Raw genomic sequence first — 26,348 nt, forward strand, 5'->3', positions numbered from 1 at the left:
ATGTAAATAATTATTCTGTGTATACATTCAGTAAAGAAACATTGCTCATTAACTGAAATTACTATAAATTTCTACATATACTTTTTCCTTATTTTAATTTACGTCTATCCTTTGATAGGTTTCACTATTACCCATACATTTAGTTGATGTCTTTTCAATTGTTATTTAATATGAACATGTCTGATATTTTGTAGCTTTTTGTTACATCATATAATGTCATGACGGAATGCCATCAGTGAAAGAAGTTTTGAAATATACAGGTACATCTATTAAAACCATAATATCATAAACCACTGGAGACCTTGGTTCCAAATTAGGGATTGACTCTATCATTTAGTCATTTGACCCAGCAATGCGTAGTATGAATATGATGCATTCACCAGCTGTAAAAAGAAAATAGAAATGTGTAAGTTCCAAAAACAAGTATTCCAGAGTTAAATACCTATGTGTGAGGAGGTTCCATTGACTTTTGTATTTTAATGCAAGAAATGACAAAGTACCTAAAATAGAGCTCTTCAAGACATGAAAATGGATGTCTCCAGAACAGTTAAATACAATACTCTCTCGACCAAACACCAAAAGTTAGATGTTTCTAAAGAGAAGCTATCTGAACTCAAAGACATGTTCAGCTATCGATGGGAACATGCTCAAGAGAAGATCATTGAAGCCCATAATACATGGAAAGATTGCCATATGATCATTTGTTAACACACCAACGGCCAGAACACAGATCCTTCGATAATGACAGTTATGATAATATACAAATTAAGTATTTTTGCCTGTTTTCAGAACATAACTCTCCTTAAAGAAGTTTGAGTATAATATCTCTCTTTAATTTATGCCCCTTTAGTTGTTACTTTTATGTGTAAATGCCTGAAATTGGCATGAAATTTATAGCATTTCTACTACAGAAGATGACCCCAAGAAGGAGGGACATTAGTGAAACAGGTTTTGGAAAAATAGATTGTAACAATTTCACCAACAAATTTCACTCGTCGCCCTTTCAAGTGTTTCAAAGAGCAGTATGTTGTTCCTCCTAAGTATCTAGAGAGAATGCATGCCATTGTTAACCTATGTGAGTGATCACATTTTGTATCTGTATTTGTGTACACAAAATAAGGTCGCTCTTCTAAACAGTGACCTGGGTAATTCTTGTATGTTGTTCCTCTTCCTCTTTTACAGCACTGAGCATGAGATACACATTTCCAACTAATTTTCTCCCACATCCAGTTTCTTTTTGTCAGATCCAGTGATTAGCTGTCACATTTTGACTTACGAAATTTGGGGCACGATGTGTGCACGCGAGTTCAGAGAAGCAGTGACACAGTGCGTTTGGTTCAAGCTGTCCTTTTTGGAATTCTAATAACTGAATGAATGTGAGTTGTTGATATGAGGCTTCCATAGTATTTTCAACACTTATAGCATAAGTTTCAAATCCGTAAGCAATAGGAAAGAAAAGTGAATGTGTGGGTTTCTTCAGAGCCTGGACTTACTTTCTTTCCTTTCCAAAAAATCTACTTGAGGGCCACTATACTGCGTTTGAGCAATGCTGAGCTGGAAAATACTGCAAGTGATACTGATGTTCTCAAAACGGGATTTGACATTCGGGCCTACCATCGTGTGAGAGTCCATCCTCTAGGAAAAAATAAAGGACATTTCATTTCTTTCTTAATTTAGTATTGCTTACAATTTTGACACCTGCCACCTAAAATTCAGTGCGAATTGGATTTTCTCACAGCTAATGACAGTTATATACAACTGTTATTAACATTGTCTTCGGCATTTGTAATTTAAGGATTTGTAACAAATGTTGAAATTGTTTTTAAGGGAAGCAGAAAATACACAAAATTTTAAATGAAAAGTAAAACCACCCAAGACCATTTAACCAAGGTACTAAATTAATTAATAATTTACGCTACCATTCTAGCAGATGGCTTATTGCCATTTCCTAATCTTAACCACTGGGAAACATCAGGGTTAATCCTACCAACACTAATGAAATTTTCATAATGTGCAGTACCAATAGGCAGTTTATTATGGTCACCACAAAATATGGGGAACGATTGTTTTTAACTTTTATTAACAACATATTTTTAAACAGGCACTGATATTTATGTAGGGCCTAGAGCCCCAAAGTGTATCTTAGGACAGTCTTGAAAATACTAAAGCATTTTCTGCAAAGTGTATGCAGTCAGGAGGCGACTCAAAGAACACTACAGTTTATTTAAAACGCAAATTTCGTTAGTTGTCTTTGACTTTTAACTTTTATTCACAAAGGGCCTTAAAACTGAAAATAAATGACATACGTAGCGAAATGTCGCATTCAGTATTAACCATTACATTTTTGGGTTAATATGTGCTGAAAAATTTAGAAGACTTACGGAGTCTTAAATAATTAATCGTTAAAAACAATCGATATTTTATTCAAAATTTTAAAATGTAGTGTACATAACAAGATTACGATATTTTCGAAAGGTGGGCGTAAAATGCCCCCAATTTGAAGGTTTAAGTTGGATATATGCTTCAGGAAGCCCCAGTTGCGGAAGTCTACATCCAAGACCCGTTATGTCATTAATTACTTCTGTGTGAGGGAGTTCCCAGTTGCGCTGGAGAATCCTTGCTGACACTGATTCACTCATTCACAGTACTCAGTTCAGCATTATCGCCTGCAAGTGGGTTTGTCTTAAATTCTAACCATTTTCAACTTCCCACCCAGATATTTAATTTAGTAATTTGTTCACCAGGTGTCAATTGTATTTATGTAAAGGTTAGTGATCCATGGGATAGTAGTGTGTGAGCAGTGAGAAAGGCATCATATTTACATTTCTATCAGCTCTGTCCCAAAGTTTCAGAAAGCCCAGCAGGGTCACCTTAGTAACAACTGGTAAGCAAATTGAACATACGGACACATACATCACCTGTATTTTTCCTCATGAAATAGTAGACGACTGACAGGAAATTTATTGATCTACTGAAATACGGTAAGTCAGTTCTGTTGAGGGTTAAGAAGCTTGAAAAGTAATGTAGAGTATCGTCTGACCTTTTTCATACCTGATCCCCTGCCACCCACACACAACCCACCATAACTAAATTGACCCTGTCAATCGATTCTTAGCCAACTTGTGGCACAAATTTCTTGTCTCCAAAATTCTATTCACGACCTTCTTATTGATTTCGTGATCTGCCATTGTAACCTTCAGCACTCTTCTCTAGCAGCACATTCCAAAGCTTCTATTCTCTTATTGTCTTAACTGGTTACTGTTCGTGTTTCACTACCATACATGGCTACACTTCTGACAAATATCTTCAGAAAAGACTTCCTGGCACTTAAGTCTGTAAGCGACGTTAGCAAATTTCTCTTCTTCAAAAACGCTTGTCTTGCCGTTGTCAGTCTACATTTCATATCCCCTTTACTTCAACCATCATCAGTTATTTTTCTTCCCAAACAGAAAACTCGTCTACTATTTTAAGTGTCTCGTTTCCCAATATAATTCCCTCAGCATTATTTGGTTTCATTCATCTAAATTCCATTATGCTTGACTTGCTCTTGTCGATATCCATCTTATATCCTCCTTTCAATACACTGTCTATTCCATTCAGTTGTTCTTCCAAGTATTTTGTTATGTCTGACAGAATTACCATGTCATCGGCCAACCTCAAGGTTTTTTGTTTCTTCTCCCTGTACTTCAACTCCCAAATTTTTCTTCGATTGCCTTCACTGAAGATTCGGAGTACCGATTGAATAACATTAGAGAAAGGCTGCTACCTAGTCTCAAACCCTTATCAATCACTGCTTCTCTTTCATGCCTCTCTGCTCTTATGACTACCATCTGGTTTCTATATAAGTTGTAAACAGCCTTTCGCTCCCTACATTTTACGCCTGACACCTTCAGAATTCCAAAGAGAGTATTCCAGTCAACATTGTCATAAGCTTTCTCTAAATTTATAAACGCTGCAAACGCATGTTCTACATTCATTAACCTATATTCTAAGTCATAGCATCAGTATTGCCTCAAGTGATCTGACGTTTCTCTGAAGTCCAAACTCACCTTCTGTGAGGTCAGCTTCTACCATTTTTTACATTATTCTGTGAGAAATTTGTGTTAGTATTTTGCAACCATGACTTACTAAACTGATAATTCGGTTATTTTCACACCAGTCAGCAACTGCTTTATTTGGAATTGGAATTACTACATTGTTCTTGAGGTCTGCCTCATACATCTTGATCACCAGATGGAAGAGTTTTGAACTGGCTGGCTCTCCCAAGGCTATCAGTGGCTCTCACTGAATGCCATCTACTCCAGTGGTCTTATTTCAACTTAGGTCTTTCAGTGCTCTGTGAAATTGTTCTCTCAGTATTACATCTCACATCTCATCTTCATTTAAGTCCTCTTCCATTTTTATAATATTTCCTTCATCTTATTGTATACACCCACTATATGCCACTTATTCCTACCAGCTTTCCCTTCTTTGCTTAGTACTGGTTTTCCATCTGAGCTCTTGTTATTCATATAGTTGCTCCTCTTTTCTCCCAATTTCTCTTTAATTTTCCTGTAGGCGGTGTCTACTCTTCCCCTACACTTGTGTGGAAGTATTTCTGCTTAGCCATTTTGCATTTCTTGTCAGTCTCAGTTTTTAGACGTTTGTATTCCCTTTAGCTTGCTTCATTTGCTGCACTTTCGTATTTTCTCCATTCATCAGTTACATTCAATATCGCTTGTGTTATCCAGGGATTTCTCCTAAGCCTTGTTTTTTTACCTATTTGATCTTCTTCTGCCTTCACTATATTGTCACTTCCACCATGTTTATTTCCGCTTTTCTAGGCAACTGTTGCCTAACGTTCCCTCTGAAATTCTGAACAACCTCTTGTTCTTTTAGTTCATTCGGGTCCCATCGCCTTAAATTCCAACTTTTTTTTGCAGTTTCTTCACTTTTAATCAATAGTCATAACCAATAAATTGTGGTTTGGATCCGCATCTGTCCCTGGAAATATGTTACCATTTAAAATCTGGTTCCGAAATCTGTGTCTTAGCATCATATAATCAATCTCAAACCTTCCGGTGTTTCCAGGTCTCTTCTACTAATACAAGCTTCTACACCATTCTTAAACCAAGTGTTAGCAATGTTTAAATTATGCTCTGTGCAAAATTCTACTAGGTGGCTTCATCTTTCATTCGTTTTCCCAAGTCTACATTCTTCTACAATTCTTCCTTCTCTTGCTTTTCCTACTATCGAATTCCAGTTCATCACAACAATTAAATTTTCGTCTCTCTCAGTTATATGAATAATTTCTTTCATCTCATCATACATTTCTTCAATATTTTCGTTAGATATTTATATTATTTTTTATTGTTGTGGAAAAGAGGAAGGAAAAGAGATTAGCGTTTGACGTCGAATAGATGATGAAATAGTTATAGACGAAAGGCAGTCTTGCCTTGGGTAGCGATGTTGATTCGTTGGGACCATCCCAGCATTAGCCTGAGCCAAATTATGGGATGCATAGAAACCTAAACCTGAATGTCCCTGTAAGTCCCTCTTTATGAAGATGGTTGCTGAACGTCGAGAATTCAGTATAAAATTCCGGATAAAGACACCTTCAGCCGTCTAAATTTACAGTTGTTATTTTACATCCGCAACCAGTTTCAGCGTTACATTACGCTATCTTTGGACCCCTGACCGACGTGTAGGTAGGATCCCTCCTATTGACACGTAAAAATATGGGCCACCATTCAGTGAGTTGTATCCGCAGATTTCTTCTTAACACAGCTATCCTTTCGATACTCACTTGCTGACTTGTGTCGACAAGTAATGACCGAAGGGATCGCTGTGATAAGAATAAACCTAAGCAAACCATTCCCTGAATGTTGGCCCCTATTTCAACTGGACAAGAGGTGGGATTTCTTCGTACACGTCGGTCTGGGGCCTGAATATGGCGTAATGCAGCGCTGAAACTGGTCGCACAAATAAAACAAGAACTGTAAATTTGGACGGTTGAAGGTGTTTTGATTCGACATTTTATAAATCTAGGAAATCGGATGGCCATTTCAACCGGATTCCCGATGAATACGAGGCCAGTATCTTAAGTAATGTGTCACTTCCCTCGGTTACTATGCTGGTAGGCAGCAAGCTCAAGTTTAATCATTTGGTGTTATACAAAATACATGCACGAGTTCTTTTGTGCAGTTCTACAAGTGGCATTTTTTGTCGGACCAATGAAATGTGATATTTCTTTAAGCACTCACCGAAACGAACGCTTCTCTGTTCATGGGGTAGAGGTGTGCAGCGGTGAGAACGAGCGGTTTCTGGGCGCGGCTCATGAGGATCCTCAAAGCGCGCTTGAATCGATGGCTCGCCTTCAACCAGGAACAGCTGTACGCCGCCAGCGTTACTGCCTCCGCCTGCGGACAATGAAACACCTGCTGAAGTTTCGTTCGTCATGTGGGGCTGTAATTAACGTCGTTAGTGAAGTAGAAAAAAGTCCTTCGTTTCATGAGCTGAACGAAACTTAAGGCAGGAGACTAAAGTTTTATAGAATTATGGCTCAATTGTCTCAGTGACCTGTAACAAGGGATGAAATGGGACCCGAATTCAGGAATAGTGTGGGTCGCTGTTGCCTGCAGACGTAGGGTAAGTGAGGGTAAAACACCGCGTTGGGTAAAAAACCCCACCGAGTTCTTGAATTAACTGCCTTGGATTCAGGAGATGACCACTAGGTGGCAAGTTAGGCTTATTGTAACTTACTGCTGCATGGAAGTTTATCCCGGCAGCTCGCTCGAGAGGTGAGATAATGTTTTTTTATTATGTACAAGTAGCTTTTCCGATGTTTTACCTCAACTATGTATAATATGCGGTTTGAGAGGGGGAATCAGCAAATTACTTGTTGACATTACTGCGTTTTAGTCGCACTTTCACGTGGAAAAAATGGTTCTAGTTGGACCCCGAAATTCAGCAATGTCGCATTTTTATGAAAATGGCACGGTGGGGTATATCCCTGTAGGTGTTCTGGGGTAAATTGCCGCAGTTACAAAAAAGTGACAATTCTTCATTGATATTCCCCGGCGGAAGGTGATATTCAACACACACTGCGTGAGAATATCTCACCTGAATATTTCTCGGTCTTTAGTGACAACTTTCCAGCAAAGCTTTGAAAACTGAGCTTCTAATTATGACACCCAATAAATAACGAGTGGAAGCAGAAGGCATGGGAAAATAAAAGCTCGCTACTGAGAAAGAAAAATATGCCAGAGAAAGAAGAGAGCGCTATAGATATAAAATGACGTAAGCTGGATTTCATTATATCAATGCCAAAAAAAAGGAAAGTAAACAAATCAAAATGATTGTTAATTCAGTCAGATTCAGACTTCTCACATCATGACAGTAGCTCCTATATAGATATGGTCTTACTATTTATCTACGAAGTATTCAAGGAAGCAGAAAAGAGGAAGAGCAAGAATTTGTGACTGCAAGGAAGAGTCTGAGGGCGTTACCTAGATAGCTTAGTCTCGGTAAATGGTTTCTTTTAGGTTACCCTAATGATACTCCTTTTGTGCTGGAAAAAATGTAGTTTTTAAACATTATCTTCCACTTTGCAAGATATTTCAGTTCAACATTGCTTTGAATAATTTGGCTGCAATACAACAATATTACAGAGGATTATTTCAAGTATTTAAATTAAGCAGTCATCCATTTTTATCCATGTTTATCTCAAATAAGGCAAAGACCCACACACATCGCTTTTGTGTGGTAAAAACCCAGAAACTTTTTATTTAACTAAATTATCTATACCTCTGTTATTAATGATGAAACCGAGCTGGAATTTTGATGTCTTATAGATAATAGTCCAAGCTGTGACTTCTATTTGAAATCGCTGTACAATACATCCCTTATTGGTTACATTATTAGAAAAACTGAGAATTGCGAGGCTGTACTGCCACGTGCCCCATGTATGGGTAACCAAAGTGCATGAAAGCGAATAAATATTTACTAAAGGAAAGCCGGAAAGCGTGGAGAGTTTGAGAGTTGGCATGAGGCCCCTCACATATTTCTATCTTACTCTGAGTAATTCGATTTTTCTTCTTTAATTGCATGCAGTGAAAAGTTGCCATTCCTCCACATGCAGACTTCCCACACAGCGTCTCTCGTCACCCGGGTGGTCCAGTGACAGGCGGGATCTGCTGATCTTTAAAGGGTTAAGCCGACGGGTGTGAGGGAGTCGGGTGGATGGTTTCCAGACGCCGACGTTGTCATCAGAGCGGGGGCGACACGCCCACAGGGGCCTGACGGAGCGGCTGGGCTAGAGATTCCGTTACTTCGCAGAAACATAGCGTAAACACTTTCTGGATGGCTACCAGCGAGACGTGGGAATGACTTGTGTCCCCAGGCAGTCTTGGTAGGTAAATTCCCGCGTTTTCTGCAAAATCATAACTGTCATTGGCTTGCTCAGGGGATAGCTCCGTGTCGTAGCCAAATCGGCGCAGAAATTGGCGCCATGTATCTCCATTGGTGGAATAGTAGTGCGTCGGCAATAGAGTGGAATTTTCCGCCGGTTTTCGAGTTGCTGATTGGAACGTTTAACCACGGCCACTGTCGTGGGGGCGGGAATGTTCTGTGTTCGGCTTGTATGGGTGCTCTTGAGGGAGTCGGTTCTCACCTTTCGGTTGGAGTAGGTTACAAGACTGAGCTCTCGCTGCTCTGGACAGCCTGCCTTCCGTTGGCTGTCTAATATACTTTCATTTAATTGTAACTGTTTGACGAAGTTGCTGAAGTATCGACTTCAACGTAACTTTCCGAGTACAGCCGGCAATTGAGCGTTCTACGTACAGGTGGCCTATGTTGTCCGTCTTGAGCAGTTTTGGCTAAAGTTGACTGTATCGTAGTTACTGTGTGACTTTGCTTGTTAAAATCACTCATTGTATCATCAGTAATTGTGTAGCGAGCCTTCTTCGTCTCCCTCAGAGGCGTATTTGTGTTGCTTGGAAGTCTTTAGTCTGGAACAACCAGACCAGGAGAATTTGTTTCGGGCTATACTCGTGACATTATCATCACCACGACGGGACGTCGAAGCAACCAGCCATCGCTTGTGGTATGCCAGATTGTGTCCTTGCAGTTAAGAAGACAGCTTGGTGATGTAAATCCACAGCACCGGCAAATCAGGGAATTTTGCTATGTGACAATCAGAGCTCAGCAGAGCGCGCCTGTTCCCGTCTTTTCTAACGTGGTTCTCTCTTGGGTGTTCATTGTCTTAGTTCTCACTACTGTAGCAGCAATTAATGTTGGGTTGGCTGGGTGTTTCTCTTATGATTTGAGTTGCAAGGAATTGGCTCCAAATACCAGTTGGTCATAAATGTCGCAATCTAGTTTATGGACAGCTTCACCTTCACAGCATTTATTTTAGTATCCAATTTGACGTATTTTAAATGTTTCATGTGTTTTGTTTATTATTTTGAGTTTAGTCATAATAAATCAAATTGTTATTTTGGACAGAACTTTCATTTGGTGGATCGGTAAAGCAACCCTTTCATTTCTCACTACGTTAATGAAACTTTCCTTTATCAAATTAATTTCTATAAAATTAAATTATTGCAGGTGCCAAACTCTTTTCTACTCCACTTGCAGGGTCGATTACAGTCAGTTCGTGATTCTTCTTAATGCATGTGCAACAGCAAAAGTTGGAGTTAGAAAAGGGGGGGCTTAAGAGCATCATTTCCATATGAAGATTCTAGAAGAATTTAGTGTTAAATACACCGCTAGCCCTGGCACCTCGCAAGTTCATGATGAATCTTCTTTTGGGATGGCGAATAATTACAATAGGAGTTCCATAATTCAATTCCGAAATCACTCCCGTTCTCACTCGCTCATTTCTTCTCTCTCTCTCTCTCTGTGCCCTGAACACACATAAACTTCCTCCACAGACTGATAAAGCAGAAATAGAGTTCAATGTTGCTGATGCAATCATCGTAAACAATCCCAAAAGAGCTGCAACAACAAAAGGAGTGACAAATGAAAAATTCAAAGTGATAATATGTGAGACAGTCACATAGAATGAAACACATTTCATTTTATTCTGCACAAGGCTAATTATATCATCATCAACAACAACAGCAGAAAAGAAAAGAAACATGCATAACTATTAAAATTTCTTCAGAATGTATACGACAGGCGATAGGCACTGGGATTGTATATATATATATATTAACGGAGAAAATCGTAACACCAGAAAATATTTAATGTGCAGTAAAGAAATTTCGGGAATGCATTTCTCTAGGCAGCTTATTTAAGCGATTAACATTGCAAGATTACAGATTAATGGAAGCGCGAGATGCACTAGTGCAAATGTGAAATCCTGGTACATTAATAACCAATGTAGTCGTCAGAATGTTGAATGCAAACGTGCATGCACTGCGTTGTTCAGATACCGGATGTCAGTTTGTAGGATATAGTTCCTCGTCTGTTGAATATAGTCGGTCAGTACAGTGACGATTAACACTGTTTGTATATGATGCCGAAGTTGTTATCCAATGATGTCTCACATGTACTCGACTGGAGACAGATTTGGTGATCGAGCAGACCAAAGCAATATGTCGACACACTGTAGTGCATGTTGGTTTACAACAGCAGTATGTGGCCGAGCGCTATCTTGTTGGCATAAACCCCTGGAATTTTGTTCATGAATTGCGGCGAAACAGGTCGAATCACCAGACTGCGGCACAAATTTGCAGTCAGGGTCCGCGGGGTAGCCGCGAGAGTGCTCCTACTCTCATAGGAAGCACGCCCCAGATCATAAATGCAGGTGTAGGTCCAGAGTGTCTACCACGCTGGCAAATTGTTGGAGGCCCTCAACTGCCCTTCTTCTAACCACACAGGGGCGTCACTGGCACCGAGGAGGAACCAGCTTTTATTAGAAAACGCAACAGACGTCCACCCTGCCCTCCAATGACCTCTCGCTTGACACCACTGAAGTCGCAAACGGCGGTCTTTTAGGGTGAGTCGAATGCAGACTAAAGCCGTCGGCACAAGGACCATGCATCCGTACGTTGAGCGTTGATCGTGCCGAGTTTCTGACGTCATAACGTGGAATGGCACGTTCGGGAGTCTTTCCGAATGTGCAGAGTAATGTCTAGCATGTCAGATATTCTGAGCATGCGTCTGAGCGTTGACCAATCAGATGGCACAACGCCACCTATGTCACTTGCACGCCCATCTCCCTTCAGTACGGAGTTGTGAGGCGCCATATTGGCATTCATTTCAAGCCTATACGTATATATGCCGTTTCTGAACACCATAAAACTGAGAGTCTCTCGCAAACCCGTTGTTAACTGTGTGATTCGTTGCAATAAAATGAGAAACATCATATTCGTTGCAAAAGAATTATTGTAACTTGCGTATTATGCGAGTATGCCATTTGAAGGCAACGACACACTGAGGATCCACCAAAAACGCATTGTTCTTGCTACAATTCGTTATAATTAAATTTCAATTAGTAACATAGTTGCGATTAATGCTTTCAGGAAGTGGCAAGATGTTAGCAGTGGCTGATATTCCGGGTGATCAAAAAGTCAGTATAAATTAGAAAACTGAATAAATCATGGAATAATATAGATAGAGAGGTACAAATTGACACATGTGCTTGGTATGACATGGGGTTTTATTAGAACCAAAAAAAAATACAAAAGTTCAAAAAATGTCTGACAGATGGCACTTCATCTGATCAGAATACCAATAATTAGCATAACAAAGTAAGGCAAAGCTAAGTTGATGTTCTTTACAGTAAATTCTCAATATCTCCACCATCATTCCTCAACAATAGCTGTAGTCGAGGAATAATGTTGTGAACAGCACTGTAAAGCATGTCCGGAGTTATGGTGAAGCATTGGCGTCGGGTGTTGTCTTTCTGCATCCCTAGAGATGCTGGTCCTTCACGATACACTTGCGACTTCAGGCAACCCCATAGCCAATAATCGCACGGACTGAGGTCTTTATCTGCCAGGCTGGGGATGATGCGATTCTGTAACATATCGGCGTACCTCTCACCCGTCACGGTAGCAGTACTGACGTTTTGCTGTCCAGCGCCATCTGTCGGACATTTTGTGAACTTTGTTGTTTTTTGGTTCTCATAAAACCTCATGTCATTTCAAGCATGTATGTCAATTTTTATCTCTCTATCTACATTATTCCGTGGTTTATTAAGTTTTCAAATTTGTACTGACTTTTTGATCACCCGGTATAATTGTCGCTGAATTGCCGACACGGTAGCCTAGCGTGTTCGGTCAGAGGGTTAGATGCCCTCTGTAATAAAAAAAACGGAGTCAACGGCTCAACACTGAACTTGACGGGTGTCCTGGGACATCCGCACTGAACAAATGCAACGAACAACATCGAACAAAATGAGAAAAAAATAGCGTATTGGGTAGCGTTATTGCTGCTGCGTATTACGGCGGTGGTTCACGTCTCCCCATATCCAATTTTTTTTCCCCTAACATTCGCGTTTTTAATAGGTTCTGATGCTTTATTATTAGTTTAATATAAATATATACTATAATATTTGATGTTATGTAAATATAAGTTCACCTTTTTTCGAGGAGTGAGTTTGTTCGATTGGCTTAACTACATGAGACCTTTCGCTATTTGTAAATGAAAAAGGAGCGAGATATCTTTATACGTTTGTAATTCATGTGCTGCAAATATTTTGCTACTCGGTGAGAACAGTGATCAAATAAGAATGGCCTTGGGGTTTTACTAAAATGTGGGAATGATGAAATAATGTTTATCTTATGTGGAGAACTATCGCAAAATTTGTATCGGACTGTTTGTAATCGAACTTTTTATAAGTTTACGTCCTTACTGATTGGACATGATACTTTCCTTTTCGTCTTAAAACATGTACATGGATAGTGAAGTTTTTATTTGTGTATATAACATATAGAACAATGTGACTAGCATATGGGCAATGGAGGAAATGTGCGTTTTAATAGAGCTAACTTGGGAATTTTACGCGCGCCCGTTTAGTAAACAGTGTGATTTACGAAATAGAAACATCCCGCAACTGCCGTTGGAGTGCGTTGCGATCGCGTATACCACGTTGGCGCCCCCGTACCGTATGCACAGTCGCATCGTTCCTCAGCGTTCAGCAGCACGTCCAACTTAGTGCGCTCAACGTTGACATTCGACAGCACGGTCCATGTGCCGACGGCTTAAGGGCCGTGTGGCTCTGACCTGTCCTTGAAGTAACCAATTTGTAACATAAAACTTTGAACATAGATGCCAAGGTTCAGTGACGGTGTCAGAATTATATTAGAACAAAAAGCCCTCGGTCACAAATATTAAGTCAAAATTGACCAGGTTTCGACGCTACTATGAGCGTCGTCTTCAGAATTAGACTAACTGTTCTCAAACATATTAGGTATATACGCTCCTGGAAATTGAAATAAGAACACCGTGAATTCATTGTCCCAGGAAGGGGAAACTTTATTGACACATTCCTGGTGTCAGATACATCACATGATCACACTGACAGAACCACAGGCACATAGACACAGGCAACAGAGCATGCACAATGTCGGCACTAGTACAGTGTATATCCACCTTTCGCAGCAATGCAGGCTGCTATTCTCCCATGGAGACGATCGTAGAGATGCTGGATGTAGTCCTGTGGAACGGCTTGCCATGCCATTTCCACGTGGCGCCTCAGTTGGACCAGCGTTCGTGCTGGACGTGCAGACCGCGTGAGACGACGCTTCATCCAGTCCCAAACATGCTCAATGGGGGACAGATCCGGAGATCTTGCTGGCCAGGGTAGCTGACTTACACCTTCTAGAGCACGTTGGGTGGCACGGGATACATGCGGACGTGCATTGTCCTGTTGGAACAGCAAGTTCCCTTGCCGGTCTAGGAATGGTAGAACGATGGGTTCGATGACGGTTTGGATGTACCGTGCACTATTCAGTGTCCCCTCGACGATCACCAGTGGTGTACGGCCAGTGTAGGAGATCGCTCCCCACACCATGATGCCGGGTGTTGGCCCTGTGTCCCTCGGTCGTATGCAGACCTGATTGTGGGGCTCACCTGCACTGCGCCAAACACGCATACGACCATCATTGGCACCAAGGCAGAAGCGACTCTCATCGCTGAAGACGACACGTCTCCATTCGTCCCTCCATTCACGCCTGTCGCGACACCACTGGAGGCGGGCTGCACGATGTTGGGGCGTGAGCGGAAGACGGCCTAACGGTGTGCGGGACCGTAACCCAGCTTCATGGAGACGGAAGCGAATGGTCCTCGCCGATACCCCAGGAGCAACAGTGTCCCTAATTTGCTGGGAAGTGGCGGTGCGGTCCCCTACGGCACTGCGTAGGATCCTACGGTCTTGGCGTGCATCCGTGCGTTGCTGCGGTCCGGTCCCAGGTCGACGGGCACGTGCACCTTCCGCCGACCACTGGCGACAACATCGATGTACTGTGGAGACCTCACGCCCCACGTGTTGAGCAATTCGGCGGTTCGTCCACCCGGCCTCCCGCATGCCCACTATACGCCCTCGCTCAAAGTCCGTCAACTGCACATACGGTTCACGTCCACGCTGTCGCGGCATGCTACCAGTGTTAAAGACTGCGATGGAGCTCTGTATGCCACGGCAAACTGGCTGACAATGACGGCGGCGGTGCACAAATGCTGCGCAGCTGGCGCCATTCGACGGCCAACACCGCGGTTCCTGGTGTGTCCGCTGTGCCGTGCGCGTGATCATTGCTTGTACAGCCCTCTCGCAGTGTCCGGAGCAAGTATGGTGGGTCTGACACACCGGTGTCAATGTGTTCTTTTTTCCATTTCCAGGAGTGTAATACATTAATGAAATTAAAGTTTGTACTGACTGGAAAAAGCCTTTAGCGGCTCCCCATCTCACTTACAACTATTCATGACGTCACCATTCCAGCTTCGATCTTTTTTAATATGTGACTTGTAAGTACTGCATCTTTTTCCAGTCAGTAAAAACTTTAATTTTATTAATCTATTATATACCTAATACGTTTTAGAACAGTTAGACTAATTCTGAAGACGACGCTCATAGTAGCGTCGAAACCTGGTCAATTTTGACTCAATATTTGTGACTGAGGGCTTATCTGTTCTAATACGATTTGTAACAGTTCGTTGTGTCACTGTGCTGCCAACTGCAGCTCAGATTGCTGCTTCAGATGCTGTACGACGTTGCAGAGCCATACGCCAAACACGATGGTCTTCCCTCTCGATAGTATCAAGTGGCCGTCTGGAGCCAGGTCTTGACCTCGTTCAAATTGAGTGAGGTGTTGATAACGGCTCCTTTGTCGCCTTAAAGTCATTTCTAACTGCATCAACTCCCGCCGTCAAATGTAATGTAACTAATGCTCACTACCTTTATAAACTCTTTTTAAAGCAAACCTCGTTCAAATTGAGTGAGGTGTTGATAACGGCTCCTTTGTCGCCTTAAAGTCATTTCTAACTGCATCAACTCCCGCCGTCAAATGTAATGTAACTAATGCTCACTACCTTTATAAACTCTTTTTAAAGCAAACCTGAATCGCATCCCTTAGTGGCGCTATTAGCGCCACTCCTATGCAGGTGGCAGTAAATTGCTGTAGAGGTCATCTTTCAGATGTAGAAACACGCCTGTTAACTTTCGTTTATATCACACAGCTCCTCCTTCGTATAGTCATTTTTTTCCGTCGGTGTATTATAAACCGCGCGACCGCTACGGTCGCAGGTTCGAATCCTGCCTCGGGCATGGATGTGTGTGATGTCCTTAGGTTAGTTAGGTTTAAGTACTCCTAAGTTATAGGGGACTGTTGACCTCAGAAGTTATGTCCCATAGTGCTCAGAACCATTTGAGCCATTTGTACACTCCTGGAAATTGAAATAAGAACACCGTGAATTCATTGTCCCAGGAAGGGGAAACTTTATTGACACATTCCTGGTGTCAGATATATCACATGATCACACTGACAGAACCACAGGTACATAGACACAGGCAACAGAGCATGCACAATGTCGGCACTAGTACAGTGTATATCCACCTTTCGCAGCAATGCAGGCTGCTATTCTTAAAGTCATTTCTAACTGCATCAACTCCCGCCGTCAAATGTAATGTAACTAATGCTCACTACCTTTATAAACTCTTTTTAAAGCAAACCTGAATTGCATCCCTTAGTGGCGCTATTAGCGCCACTCCTATGCAGGTGGCAGTAAATTGCTGTAGAGGTCATCTTTCAGATGTAGAAACACGCCTGTTAACTTTCGTTTATATCACACAGCTCCTCCTTCGTATAGTCATTTTTTTCCGTCGGTGTATTATAAACCGCGCGACCGCTACGGTCGCAGGTTCGAATCCTGCCTCGGGCATGGATGTGTGTGATGTCCTTAGGTTAGTTAGGTTTAAGTACTCCTAAGTTATAGGGGACTGTTGACCTCAGAAGTTATGTCCCACAGTGCTCAGAACCATTTGAGCCATTTGTACACTCCTGGAAATTGAAATAAGAACACCGTGAATTCATTGTCCCAGGAAGGGGAAACTTTATTGACACATTCCTGGTGTCAGATATATCACATGATCACACTGACAGAACCACAGGTACATAGACACATGCAACAGAGCATGCACAATGTCGGCACTAGTACAGTGTATATCCACCTTTCGCAGCAATGCAGGCTGCTATTCTCCCATGGAGACGATCGTAGAGATGCTGGATGTAGTCCTGTAGAACGGCTTGCCATGCTATTTCCACCTGGCGCCTCAGTTGGACCAGCGTTCGTGCTGGACGTGCAGACCGCGTGAGACGACGCTTCATCCAGTCCCAAACATGCTCAATGGGGGTCAGATCCGGAGATCTTGCTGGCCAGGGTAGTTGACTTACACCTTCTAGAGCACGTTGGGTGGCACGGGATACATGCGGACGTGCATTGTCCTGTTGGAACAGCAAGTTCCCTTGCCGGTCTAGGAATGGTAGAACGATGGGTTCGATGACGGTTTGGATGTACCGTGCACTATTCAGTGTCCCCTCGATGATCACCAGTGGTGTACGGCCGGTGTAGGAGATCGCTCCCCACACCATGATGCCGGGTGTTGGCCCTGTGTGCCTCGGTCGTATGCAGTCCTGATTGTGGCGCTCACCTGCACGGCGCCAAACACGCATACGACCATCATTGGCACCAAGGCAGAAGCGACTCTCATCGCTGAAGACGACACGTCTCCATTCGTCCCTCCATTCACGCCTGTCGCGACATCACTGGAGGCGGGCTGCACGATGTTGGGGCGTGAGCGGAAGACGGCCTAACGGTGTGCGGGACCGTAACCCAGCTTCATGGAGACAGTTGCGAATGGTCCTCGCCGATACCCCAGGAGCAACAGTGTCCCTAATTTGCTGGGAAGTGGCGGTGCGGTCCCCTACGGCACTGCGTAGGATCCTACGGTCTTGGGGTGCATCCGTGCGTCGCTGCGGTCCGGTCCCAGGTCGACGGGCACGTGCACCTTCCGCCGACCACTGGCGACAACATCGATGTACTGTGGAGACCTCACGCCCCACGTGTTGAGCAATTCGGCGGTACGTCCACCCGGCCTCCCGCATGCCCACTATACGCCCTCGCTCAAAGTCCATCAACTGCACATACGGTTCACGTCCACGCTGTCGCGGCATGCTACCAGTGTTAAAGACTGCGATGGAGCTCCGTATGCCACGGCAAACTGGCTGACACTGACGGCGGCGGTGCACAAATGCTGCGCAGCTAGCGCCATTCGACGGCCAACACCGCGGTTCCTGGTGTGTCCGCTGTGCCGTGCGTGTGATCATTGCTTGTACAGCCCTCTCGCAGTGTCCGAAGCAAGTATGGTGGGTCTGACACACCGGTGTCAATGTGTTCTTTTTTCCATTTCCAGGAGTGTATTATAAAGCTTTTAAAATGACTGATTTCAGTAACATTTTGTACTTCCAGCTGCTTGTTTGGTGCTAAAAGCCTTGGAATATTTGCGTATTTCACATACTTACCTTCTGCGATGTCGCACAGAATGAATTTTCTGGAGCAGTTACACAGACACAACGTATTCATTGCTTAGAAACGTTCTGCGCTGTGCATGAGGGCAACTGTTTAAAAAGTATTCCTGTTAACGACAGTCTGACTGTGTGCTAAATCGTCCATTCCCATCAGTGTGAACACCTGTTAAAATCCTGAATAACGCCTCTTGCAGCACGAGATGTTAGGAAGATAATTAGTGAGTGAACACATAGTGCTTAGTTGGGCGATCACTCTGTTGTAGAAATGATTCAAAGGCCAAGATCGCTTAAATACTGTTTACTGGATGACCGGTTTCAATACACTAAAACTGCCATCATCGGATCTGAATGTAGCTTAACGTTTACAAACAATTTGGATATAACGATGCATGAGGCAGACCAGCTCATGCATCGTTATATCCAAATGGTTTATAAACGTTAATCTACATTCAGATCCGATGATCTGTGTGTGTTGAAACCGGTCATCCAGTAAACAGTATTTAAGCCATCTTTGTTTCTGAATTATTTCTATAATCAGGGAGGTTTATGATGTTTCCGTAAGACAGAGAATGGCGAAAAAACTATTCTTTCAGTAACGTTTGATTCTGTATTTAAGATATTGATTGGATGGTTCATTTTGGGGAGCGGACCGGATAGCGAGGTCATCGGCACATTCGGATTAGGGAAGGATGGGGAGGGAAATCGGCTGTGCCATTTTGCAGCATTCCCTGTTACACCGTTATATGTTAATTTACTTAAAATAATATGCCAATTTACACAGTCAGATGCTTTTGACAGTTCACGAAAATACCAGTAGCCTGTAATTTATTGTCTAATGAATTAAGTACATTCTCATTGTATGTTTATATAGCCTTCTTAATATCAGAACCCTTCAGAAATCCGAAGTGTGACTTGGATGATATTTTCTAGTTCTAACACTGAAGGAAATCTATTTATCTTTTGGAAACTTGGTACTGAAAATAGAAATACTCTGAGGCGACATTTTCTTCTTTGTAAGAATATTTGAAATTTACTTTTGGAATGCTGATCATTATTAAAGTAGTCATTTCTACACTTATTTTATTCATTTGCACAACTATTATAAGATTCTGTACTTACAGCCGTTGTTCTAAGTGCTTCTGTCTCAGGAAGGAATCATTGTACAAGTCCTGCTGTAATCACACAAACGTCGACAAAGTGTCTTGCCAGATTATCACCTTTGTTCTCGAGAGACGTCTCTAAGACGGAAGTCTTCCCTCATAACATCATAAGATTAAATTTCGGTCAGATCATGTGAACGAATAAATGTATTAATGGAACTGCGCTCTGCAACAAACTCTCAGAGAAATCTGACCCTGACGCTAGCAAGGAAGACGTAAAATGTCAATTGGGATCCGAACACGCTGGATCTAGTTGCGTCCATTCTGATAGAATGGAAATTCTTTACGCAAATTTAAGATTTTAATATTCTGATCCTCTTGAACTAAGTATATATATATCTATGCAGCTGAGTGACTGGGAAGGATATAAGCCAATGAACCATGGACCTTGACGAAGAGATGAGTTTATTTTCATGCCTCAACGATACGTACCATTCTTGCAATCACACTGGAGGGGTATCTGTGGAGTGGCAACACTAGCCCATGGTTCCTAAGGAGGAGTAGTACCATTTTCTATAGTTAGCCAGAAGTTCAGTTCAGTTTGGTTTGAAGCCGAAGTTGGTCCATGTTGTCTTTCCACTGCTCAGCTGCGTGCAAGGAGAAACTACAGCCGTTATTTCTTCTGAGGGCATGCTCCTCTGCTGTAGTGGTGATTGATGTCGGAAAACTCGTCGGCAAAATACTCAAGAGGTAAAATAGTATCTGCCTTGTATCTCCAGGTGTGGAATACTATGGAGGACCTCATCATCAGGATTAACAAAATACACTCCTGGAAATGGAAAAAAGAACACATTGACACCGGTGTGTCAGACCCACCATACTTGCTCCGGACACTGCGAGAGGGCTGTACAAGCAATGATCACACGCACGGCACAGCGGACACACCAGGAACCGCGGTGTTGGCCGTCGAATGGCGCTAGCTGCGCAGCATTTGTGCACCGCCGCCGTCAGTGTCAGCCAGTTTGCCGTGGCATACGAAGCTCCATCGCAGTCTTTAACACTGGTAGCATGCCGCGACAGCGTGGACGTGAACCATATGTGCAGTTGACGGACTTTGAGCGAGGGCGTATACTGGGCATGCGGGAGGCCGGGTGGACGTACCGCCGAATTACTCAACACGTGGGGCGTGAGGTCTCCACAGTACATCGATGTTGTCGCCAGTGGTCGGCGGAAGGTGCACGTGCCCGTCGACCTGGGACCGGACCGCAGCGACGCACGGATGCACGCCAAGACCGTAGGATCCTACGCAGTGCCGTAGGGGACCGCACCGCCACTTCCCAGCAAATTAGGGACACTGTTGCTCCTGGGGCATCGGCGAGGACCATTCGCAACCGTCTCCATGAAGCTGGGCTACGGTCCCGCACACCGTTAGGCCGTCTTCCGCTCACGCCCCAACATCGTGCAGCCCGCCTCCAGTGGTGTCGCGACAGGCGTGAATGGAGGGACGAATGGAGACGTGTCGTCTTCAGCGATGAGAGTCGCTTCTGCCTTGGTGCCAATGATGGTCGTATGCGTGTTTGGCGCCGTGCAGGTGAGCGCCACAATCAGGACTGCATACGACCGAGGCACACAGGGCCAACACCCGGCATCATGGTGTGGGGAGCGATCTTCTACACTGGCCGTACACCACTGGTGATCGTCGAGGGGACACTGAATAGTGCACGGTTCATCCAAACCGTCATCGAACCCATCGTTCTACCATTCCTAGACCGGCAAGGGAACTCGCTGTTCCAACAGGACAATGCACGTCCGCATGTATCCCGTGCCACCCAACGTGCTCTAGAAAGTGTAAGTCAACTACCCTGGCCAGCAAGATCTCCGGATCTGTCCCCCATTGAGCATGTTTGGGACTGGATGAAGCGTCGCCTCACGCGGTCTGCACGTCCAGCACGAACGCTGGTCCAACTGAGGCGCCAGGTGGAAATGGCATGGCAAGCCGTTCCACAGGACTACATCCAGCATCTCTACGATCGTCTCCATGGGAGAATAGCAGCCTGCATTGCTGCGAAAGGTGGATATACACTGTACTAGTGCCGACATTGTGCATGCTCTGTTGCCTGTGTCTATGTGCCTGTGGTTCTGTCAGTGTGATCATGCGATGAATCTGACCCCAGGAATGTGTCAATAAAGTTTCCCCTTCCTGGGACAATGAATTCACCGTGTTCTTATTTCAATTTCCAGGAGTGTACATTCTACGGGTCAGAGCATGGAACGTTAGTTTCCATAATCAGGTAGATACATTAGATAATTTTGAATTGGAAACGGTTAGTTTGATGTTAAATATGGTGAGAATGTGGGAATTAGTGAAGAGTGACAGCAGAAAGAACAGCACTTCAGGACAGGTCAGGTATGGTAGGCGTAGGGCTGATAATACTAAGAAAATAGGAATGCAGCTAAAATACCACAAACATCGCAGTAAATTCATTATTACAGCTAAGACAGACTTCAAGCCAACATATTCCACAGTGGTACAAATTCACAAGACAAATAGCTCCGCAGATGACAAGGAGATTAAAAGAATGTATGGTGAGATATAAGAAGTATTTCAGTTAGTTAAAACAGCGAAAATTTGTGATGGGTGGCTGGATTACTGCATCAGGATAAGCATGATTTGGAAAAACTGTAGGAGATCATAGATTAGGAGAAAGGAACACAAGGTGAAACTGCCTGGGAGAATTTTTCATAGACCTTAATTTAATCAGCACTAACAGTTGCTTTAAAAATTTTTAAAGGTTTATACATGGAACAGACCTAGGGACATTGGAGACAGCAAGACGCTGACTTGAGGTAGTATGCTATTTGGTCACTTTCGTGATCTCTGTCGGCTAGGCCAACCGAGAGATAGATCGCTCTCCATGATTTCAGAAACGTAGTTGAAACTGACATCTAATGGACTCCGTAATAAGGAAAGAAAAGGCCCCATAAATAATTTGTGGTTGTGGCTCTTACTACATCATTTATGATTAACAACTCATGGGTTACGTATCTACGTAATAGACAATACTGATTCAAATTAACCAAAATTATATTTACTCTTAGCGAGCGACCACACACACAAATAGGAAGTACACATTATTGATATTAATAAGATGCAAACAGAAAAGGAAATACAAGTCGTGAACATCAGCACGATTGAACTGTGACTCATATCTGCTTGACAGGCCCAAAACAATCTCCATTGCCTTGAGCTGTATTCTGATCATCATTGTTATGTTGTAAAATGCCAGCTTCACACCACTGGCACGACCCATTGAGGCAAACCGCCTCTGCTGTGTGTTCTGTACCGTGACGACATTGTTACGCTTTCTATGTGCTTTGTATCAACCGGCAACTAGAGATAAGTCAAATTAGAGTTAATTTTGGAATGAACAGATTTTCAATAGAAAATAGGAAAAGAAAAATATATAATCTCAGTATCGTTCTGTTTCTTGCCTTCTACGCTTTTATATACGTGTGGACATTTATCAGAATCTCATCTTGTCCTCTGATTCATCCGAGCTTCCCACTGTTCTTCGTTCTACACCCTACTCAAAGTGAGCTGAAATAGCATTTCAGTATTCTCGTCCGGATTCAATTTCTTCAATATTTATCAACACAAACAAATTCTCATCCGAGGGAGTTGTTCACAGACCCTGTTGATTCTACTTACACATATTTTTGTTTTGTTAAAGACGCCCCACTTACAGTTCCGTAGCTGCACTGTAGAAGTAGACTACAAGAAGACCAACAACAATTCATATGTGGGTAAGTCAATTATTATGCGCAAAGTAGTTATAAAAATTTTATTGTAATCAAATAGGAAACATACAAGAACATCATTTTTCGACATAGTCTCGTTCAGTTTCAACGTACTTGGTCCATCGTTGTACAAGCTTCCTGATGCCCTCATAAAAGAAGCTTCGTCCGAGGCATATCGACAGCCCTTTAATGCCTGTCTGAGTCGACCAAACAAGTGAGTGTCAGAAGGGGCAAGATAGGGACTATATGGAGGATGATCCAGTACTTCAAATTTGATTTTCTGGAGCGTTTTAGCAGTGTGGGCAGCAGTATGCGGACGGCCATTGTCGTGCAACAACACAACACCTTTTGACAGCATTTCTCGGCGTTTGCTTCGAACTGCAGGCTTTAGCCTGGCAGTAAGCGTCTCACTGTAACGTACGCTGTTTATTGTTATGTCCCTTTCTCCATAACGTTCCAGCACTGGACATTGTGCGTCCCACAAAGCCGTAAGCATAAGTCTTCTTGCGGACGGTTGGGTCTTGAACTTTTTCTTGCACGAAGAATTTGGATGTTTCCATTCCATAGTCTGCCGTTTACTCTCCGGCTAGTAATGATGGATTAATGTTTCGTCACCAGTAATGATCCTGTCTAAGAAGTTGTCCCCTTCGTTACCATAGCGGTCCAAATCTTTTTTGCACATGTCCAAGCGCATTTGTTTATGCACCTGTGCGAGTTGTTTTGGGACACACCTTGCACCAACTTATGCAACCCAAGTCTGTTCTGGATGATTTCGTAGGCAGAACCATGACTAATTTGCAGACGATGTGCAACTTCGTCAACAATTAATCATCTGTCTAAGAGAATCATTTCACGTGAACGCTCAATGGTTTCTTCATTTGTGGCGGTAAACAGTCGTCCGGCTCCTTCATCGTGCGTAACACTAGTGCGACCATATCGAAATTTTTCAATCCATTCCTTGACACTCCATTGTGGCAAAACACTGTTCCCGTACTGTACCGAAAGTCGTCGATGACTTTCGGTCCCGATACGCCTTCCGACCACAAAAAATGGATCACTGAACTTTGCTCTTTTTCGGTGCAAATAGACGGCGGAGCAGCCATGATTGACAGCAGGACAGCGATAACGGAACTAACGCAGCAGCTTGAAAATTGCAAAGATATAACAAGAAAGAAACAAAGTATGCGTCATCAACGTGAAACGACAGTACCACCAAAATAAACAAAAATATTACTAAATTGCGGATAGTACAGGGTGTACATAAAGTCTGGGAACAGTTTCAATTATTTATTGCACAGGAACAAAACATTGAAAAGATATCATACATATGTCATTTTGAACAAAAACCCTGATTTTTTTCATGTATACCGCCACAGCGTAATTTGGTAATTTGCCGATTGTCAGCGCTTGTTGCAACTGCGAACAAAACGCTTTTCTTTGTCGTCATCATTGTGCTTCTGCACTAGCTCCAACTTGAACGATTTCATTGACAGTTTCTGTGGCAGGACTTTCCATACTGTCATTGGCGATAATTCGAGTTCACGGGATGCGCGACGCACCGATTTCTTTGGACTCCTTACGAATGTCTCTCGTACGCGCTCCACATTCACTTCACTCACACTGGGACGTCCACTTCTCTTTACCGGGCACAAACAACCCGTCGTGTCAGTAGTAAATGGCCTTCCTTTTTGGTGGCTTGTGACCGTACTAGGTTCTAAACAACCGTTAACAGCCGTAGCTTAATTGTTTTTGTTGAACTCCAACACACAGAAAGCTCGCTCCACACCTGAACTCGCTATGCGCTGACTATCGGCAAATTAGCAAACTACGCTGTGGTGGTATACACGAAAAAAAAAATCTTTCAAAGTTTCGCTTAAAAATGACATATATATGATATCTATACAGTGTTTCGCTCTTGTGCAATAAATAATTGCAAGTTCTCCCAGATTTTATGTGCTCCCTGTAATTTACTTACCCTTGTAGCAACGGTATAGCTGAGCATGTGTTGCTCCGAGGCAATGTACCTTCGGACATGAATGCACATCTGAAGTAACAAGCATTGCGATGACGGCAGTCGGTATGAAATGCATGAAATTTATTCGCAGCTGCGATTATGCACAACAGTCTGCTGTATAATGGAATGTCGACAATGAATATTAATGCCAGACTGGGACTCAACCCGGGTTTTCGGGCTTATCACTAGCGGTCACCTTACCATTAGGCTACCGGAGCACGACTCATCTCCAGACCCAAATTTCCATATGTCCTCAACTATGTGTCTACAACCTACACTCGTACCATACATTACGTATTTTACAGCACAGGGGAGACAATATATTATAAAGTCGCTTGCCCGCTGTCGGCGGATAAATATGATAGTGCAGTGCTAGTGTTGTTCTCAATTATGATCTGTTCAATCGGACAACACATCGGGCAAGCAACTCTGAATTAAAACGTCTGCCTTATAGAGGAATATAGACAGTGGATACTCCAGTACAAGTTGTAGACGCTTCGTTGTCGACATGTGGATGTTTGTGTCTGGCGGTGACTCGTGCTGTGATAGCCATATGGTCTGGCACAAATTTTCATTTTCTTCATTCCATTATGCAGCTGATGGTTGTTCATATTCGCAACTGCGAATATATTCGATATAATTTCTAGGTCTCAGTGGCACTGAGTTTATTCAGTGGGACAAAATGTCATGTCGTCGGTTTTAGGTGTTTATTTACTCTTCTCACAAATTAAGCAATTGACAGGGTGGACTTTTATTTGAAAATAAACTTGACTAGAAATATTAAAGTTCATGTGCCCTCATACATCTTCTAAAACCATAAGAAAAGAAAGAGTAGTTACAATTTTGCTATGGAACAAAAATGTCGTGTCAGTGGTTCTAGTGTTAAGGTAAATTAGGGTGTTATTTCTCGGAAAACGACGCATCCGACTTTCTTCCACATCCTTCCATAAGCCGAGCATATACTCTGCTGACTACGTTGCGATGGGACGTTATAATGTAATTTTCCTTACTGTTTTTCTTCTGCTAGAATGATTTGCAGTAACACATACAGTTAACGCTCAACCACTAGCCTTCGATAAATTATGGTGGTTTTATGTTTGAAACACTCAGCCGTGAGTGTTTCATGTGTGCCCGATTGGACTTCAGCGTAGGGAACGAGCTGACCACCGTAGACATGTAGGAGTCGCACTCATCCAGCAGTATGCCCTTGTGTTACCACACATCAAATGGAGATCTGGCTCATTTGCAAGACGAACTATGGACTCTGCACTCATGGAGCCAACTTTCTCTATTAGAAAAGGAAGTCTGAGCCGTACAACTGAGATTCAAGGGTTTTGGTAATGGAGAACGATATTTCATGCACTTTCGTACATTCGACGTTGTTTTAGTTTATATTATACTACTGCCTTCATTACTTAGCCCTCGAGA

General features: G+C 42.9%; 1 protein-coding gene across 1 annotated transcript in view; it reads right to left on the reverse strand.

The window, feature by feature from the left end:
- Window positions 1-329: 329 nt before the first annotated feature.
- Window positions 330-26,348, reverse strand: part of LOC124545834 (odorant receptor 43a-like) — a 64,681-nt gene continuing 38,662 nt past the window's right edge. The window contains exons 3-4 of the mRNA XM_047124791.1: window positions 6,243-6,398; window positions 330-383 (exon numbers count right to left, since the gene is read on the reverse strand). Coding sequence (XP_046980747.1) covers window positions 330-383; window positions 6,243-6,398 — 210 coding nt within the window. The remainder of the gene's footprint in view (window positions 384-6,242; window positions 6,399-26,348) is intronic.

Source organism: Schistocerca americana, chromosome 8, assembly GCF_021461395.2.
Source record: "Schistocerca americana isolate TAMUIC-IGC-003095 chromosome 8, iqSchAmer2.1, whole genome shotgun sequence".
In the NCBI taxonomy this organism is placed as follows: Eukaryota; Metazoa; Arthropoda; class Insecta; order Orthoptera; family Acrididae; genus Schistocerca; species Schistocerca americana.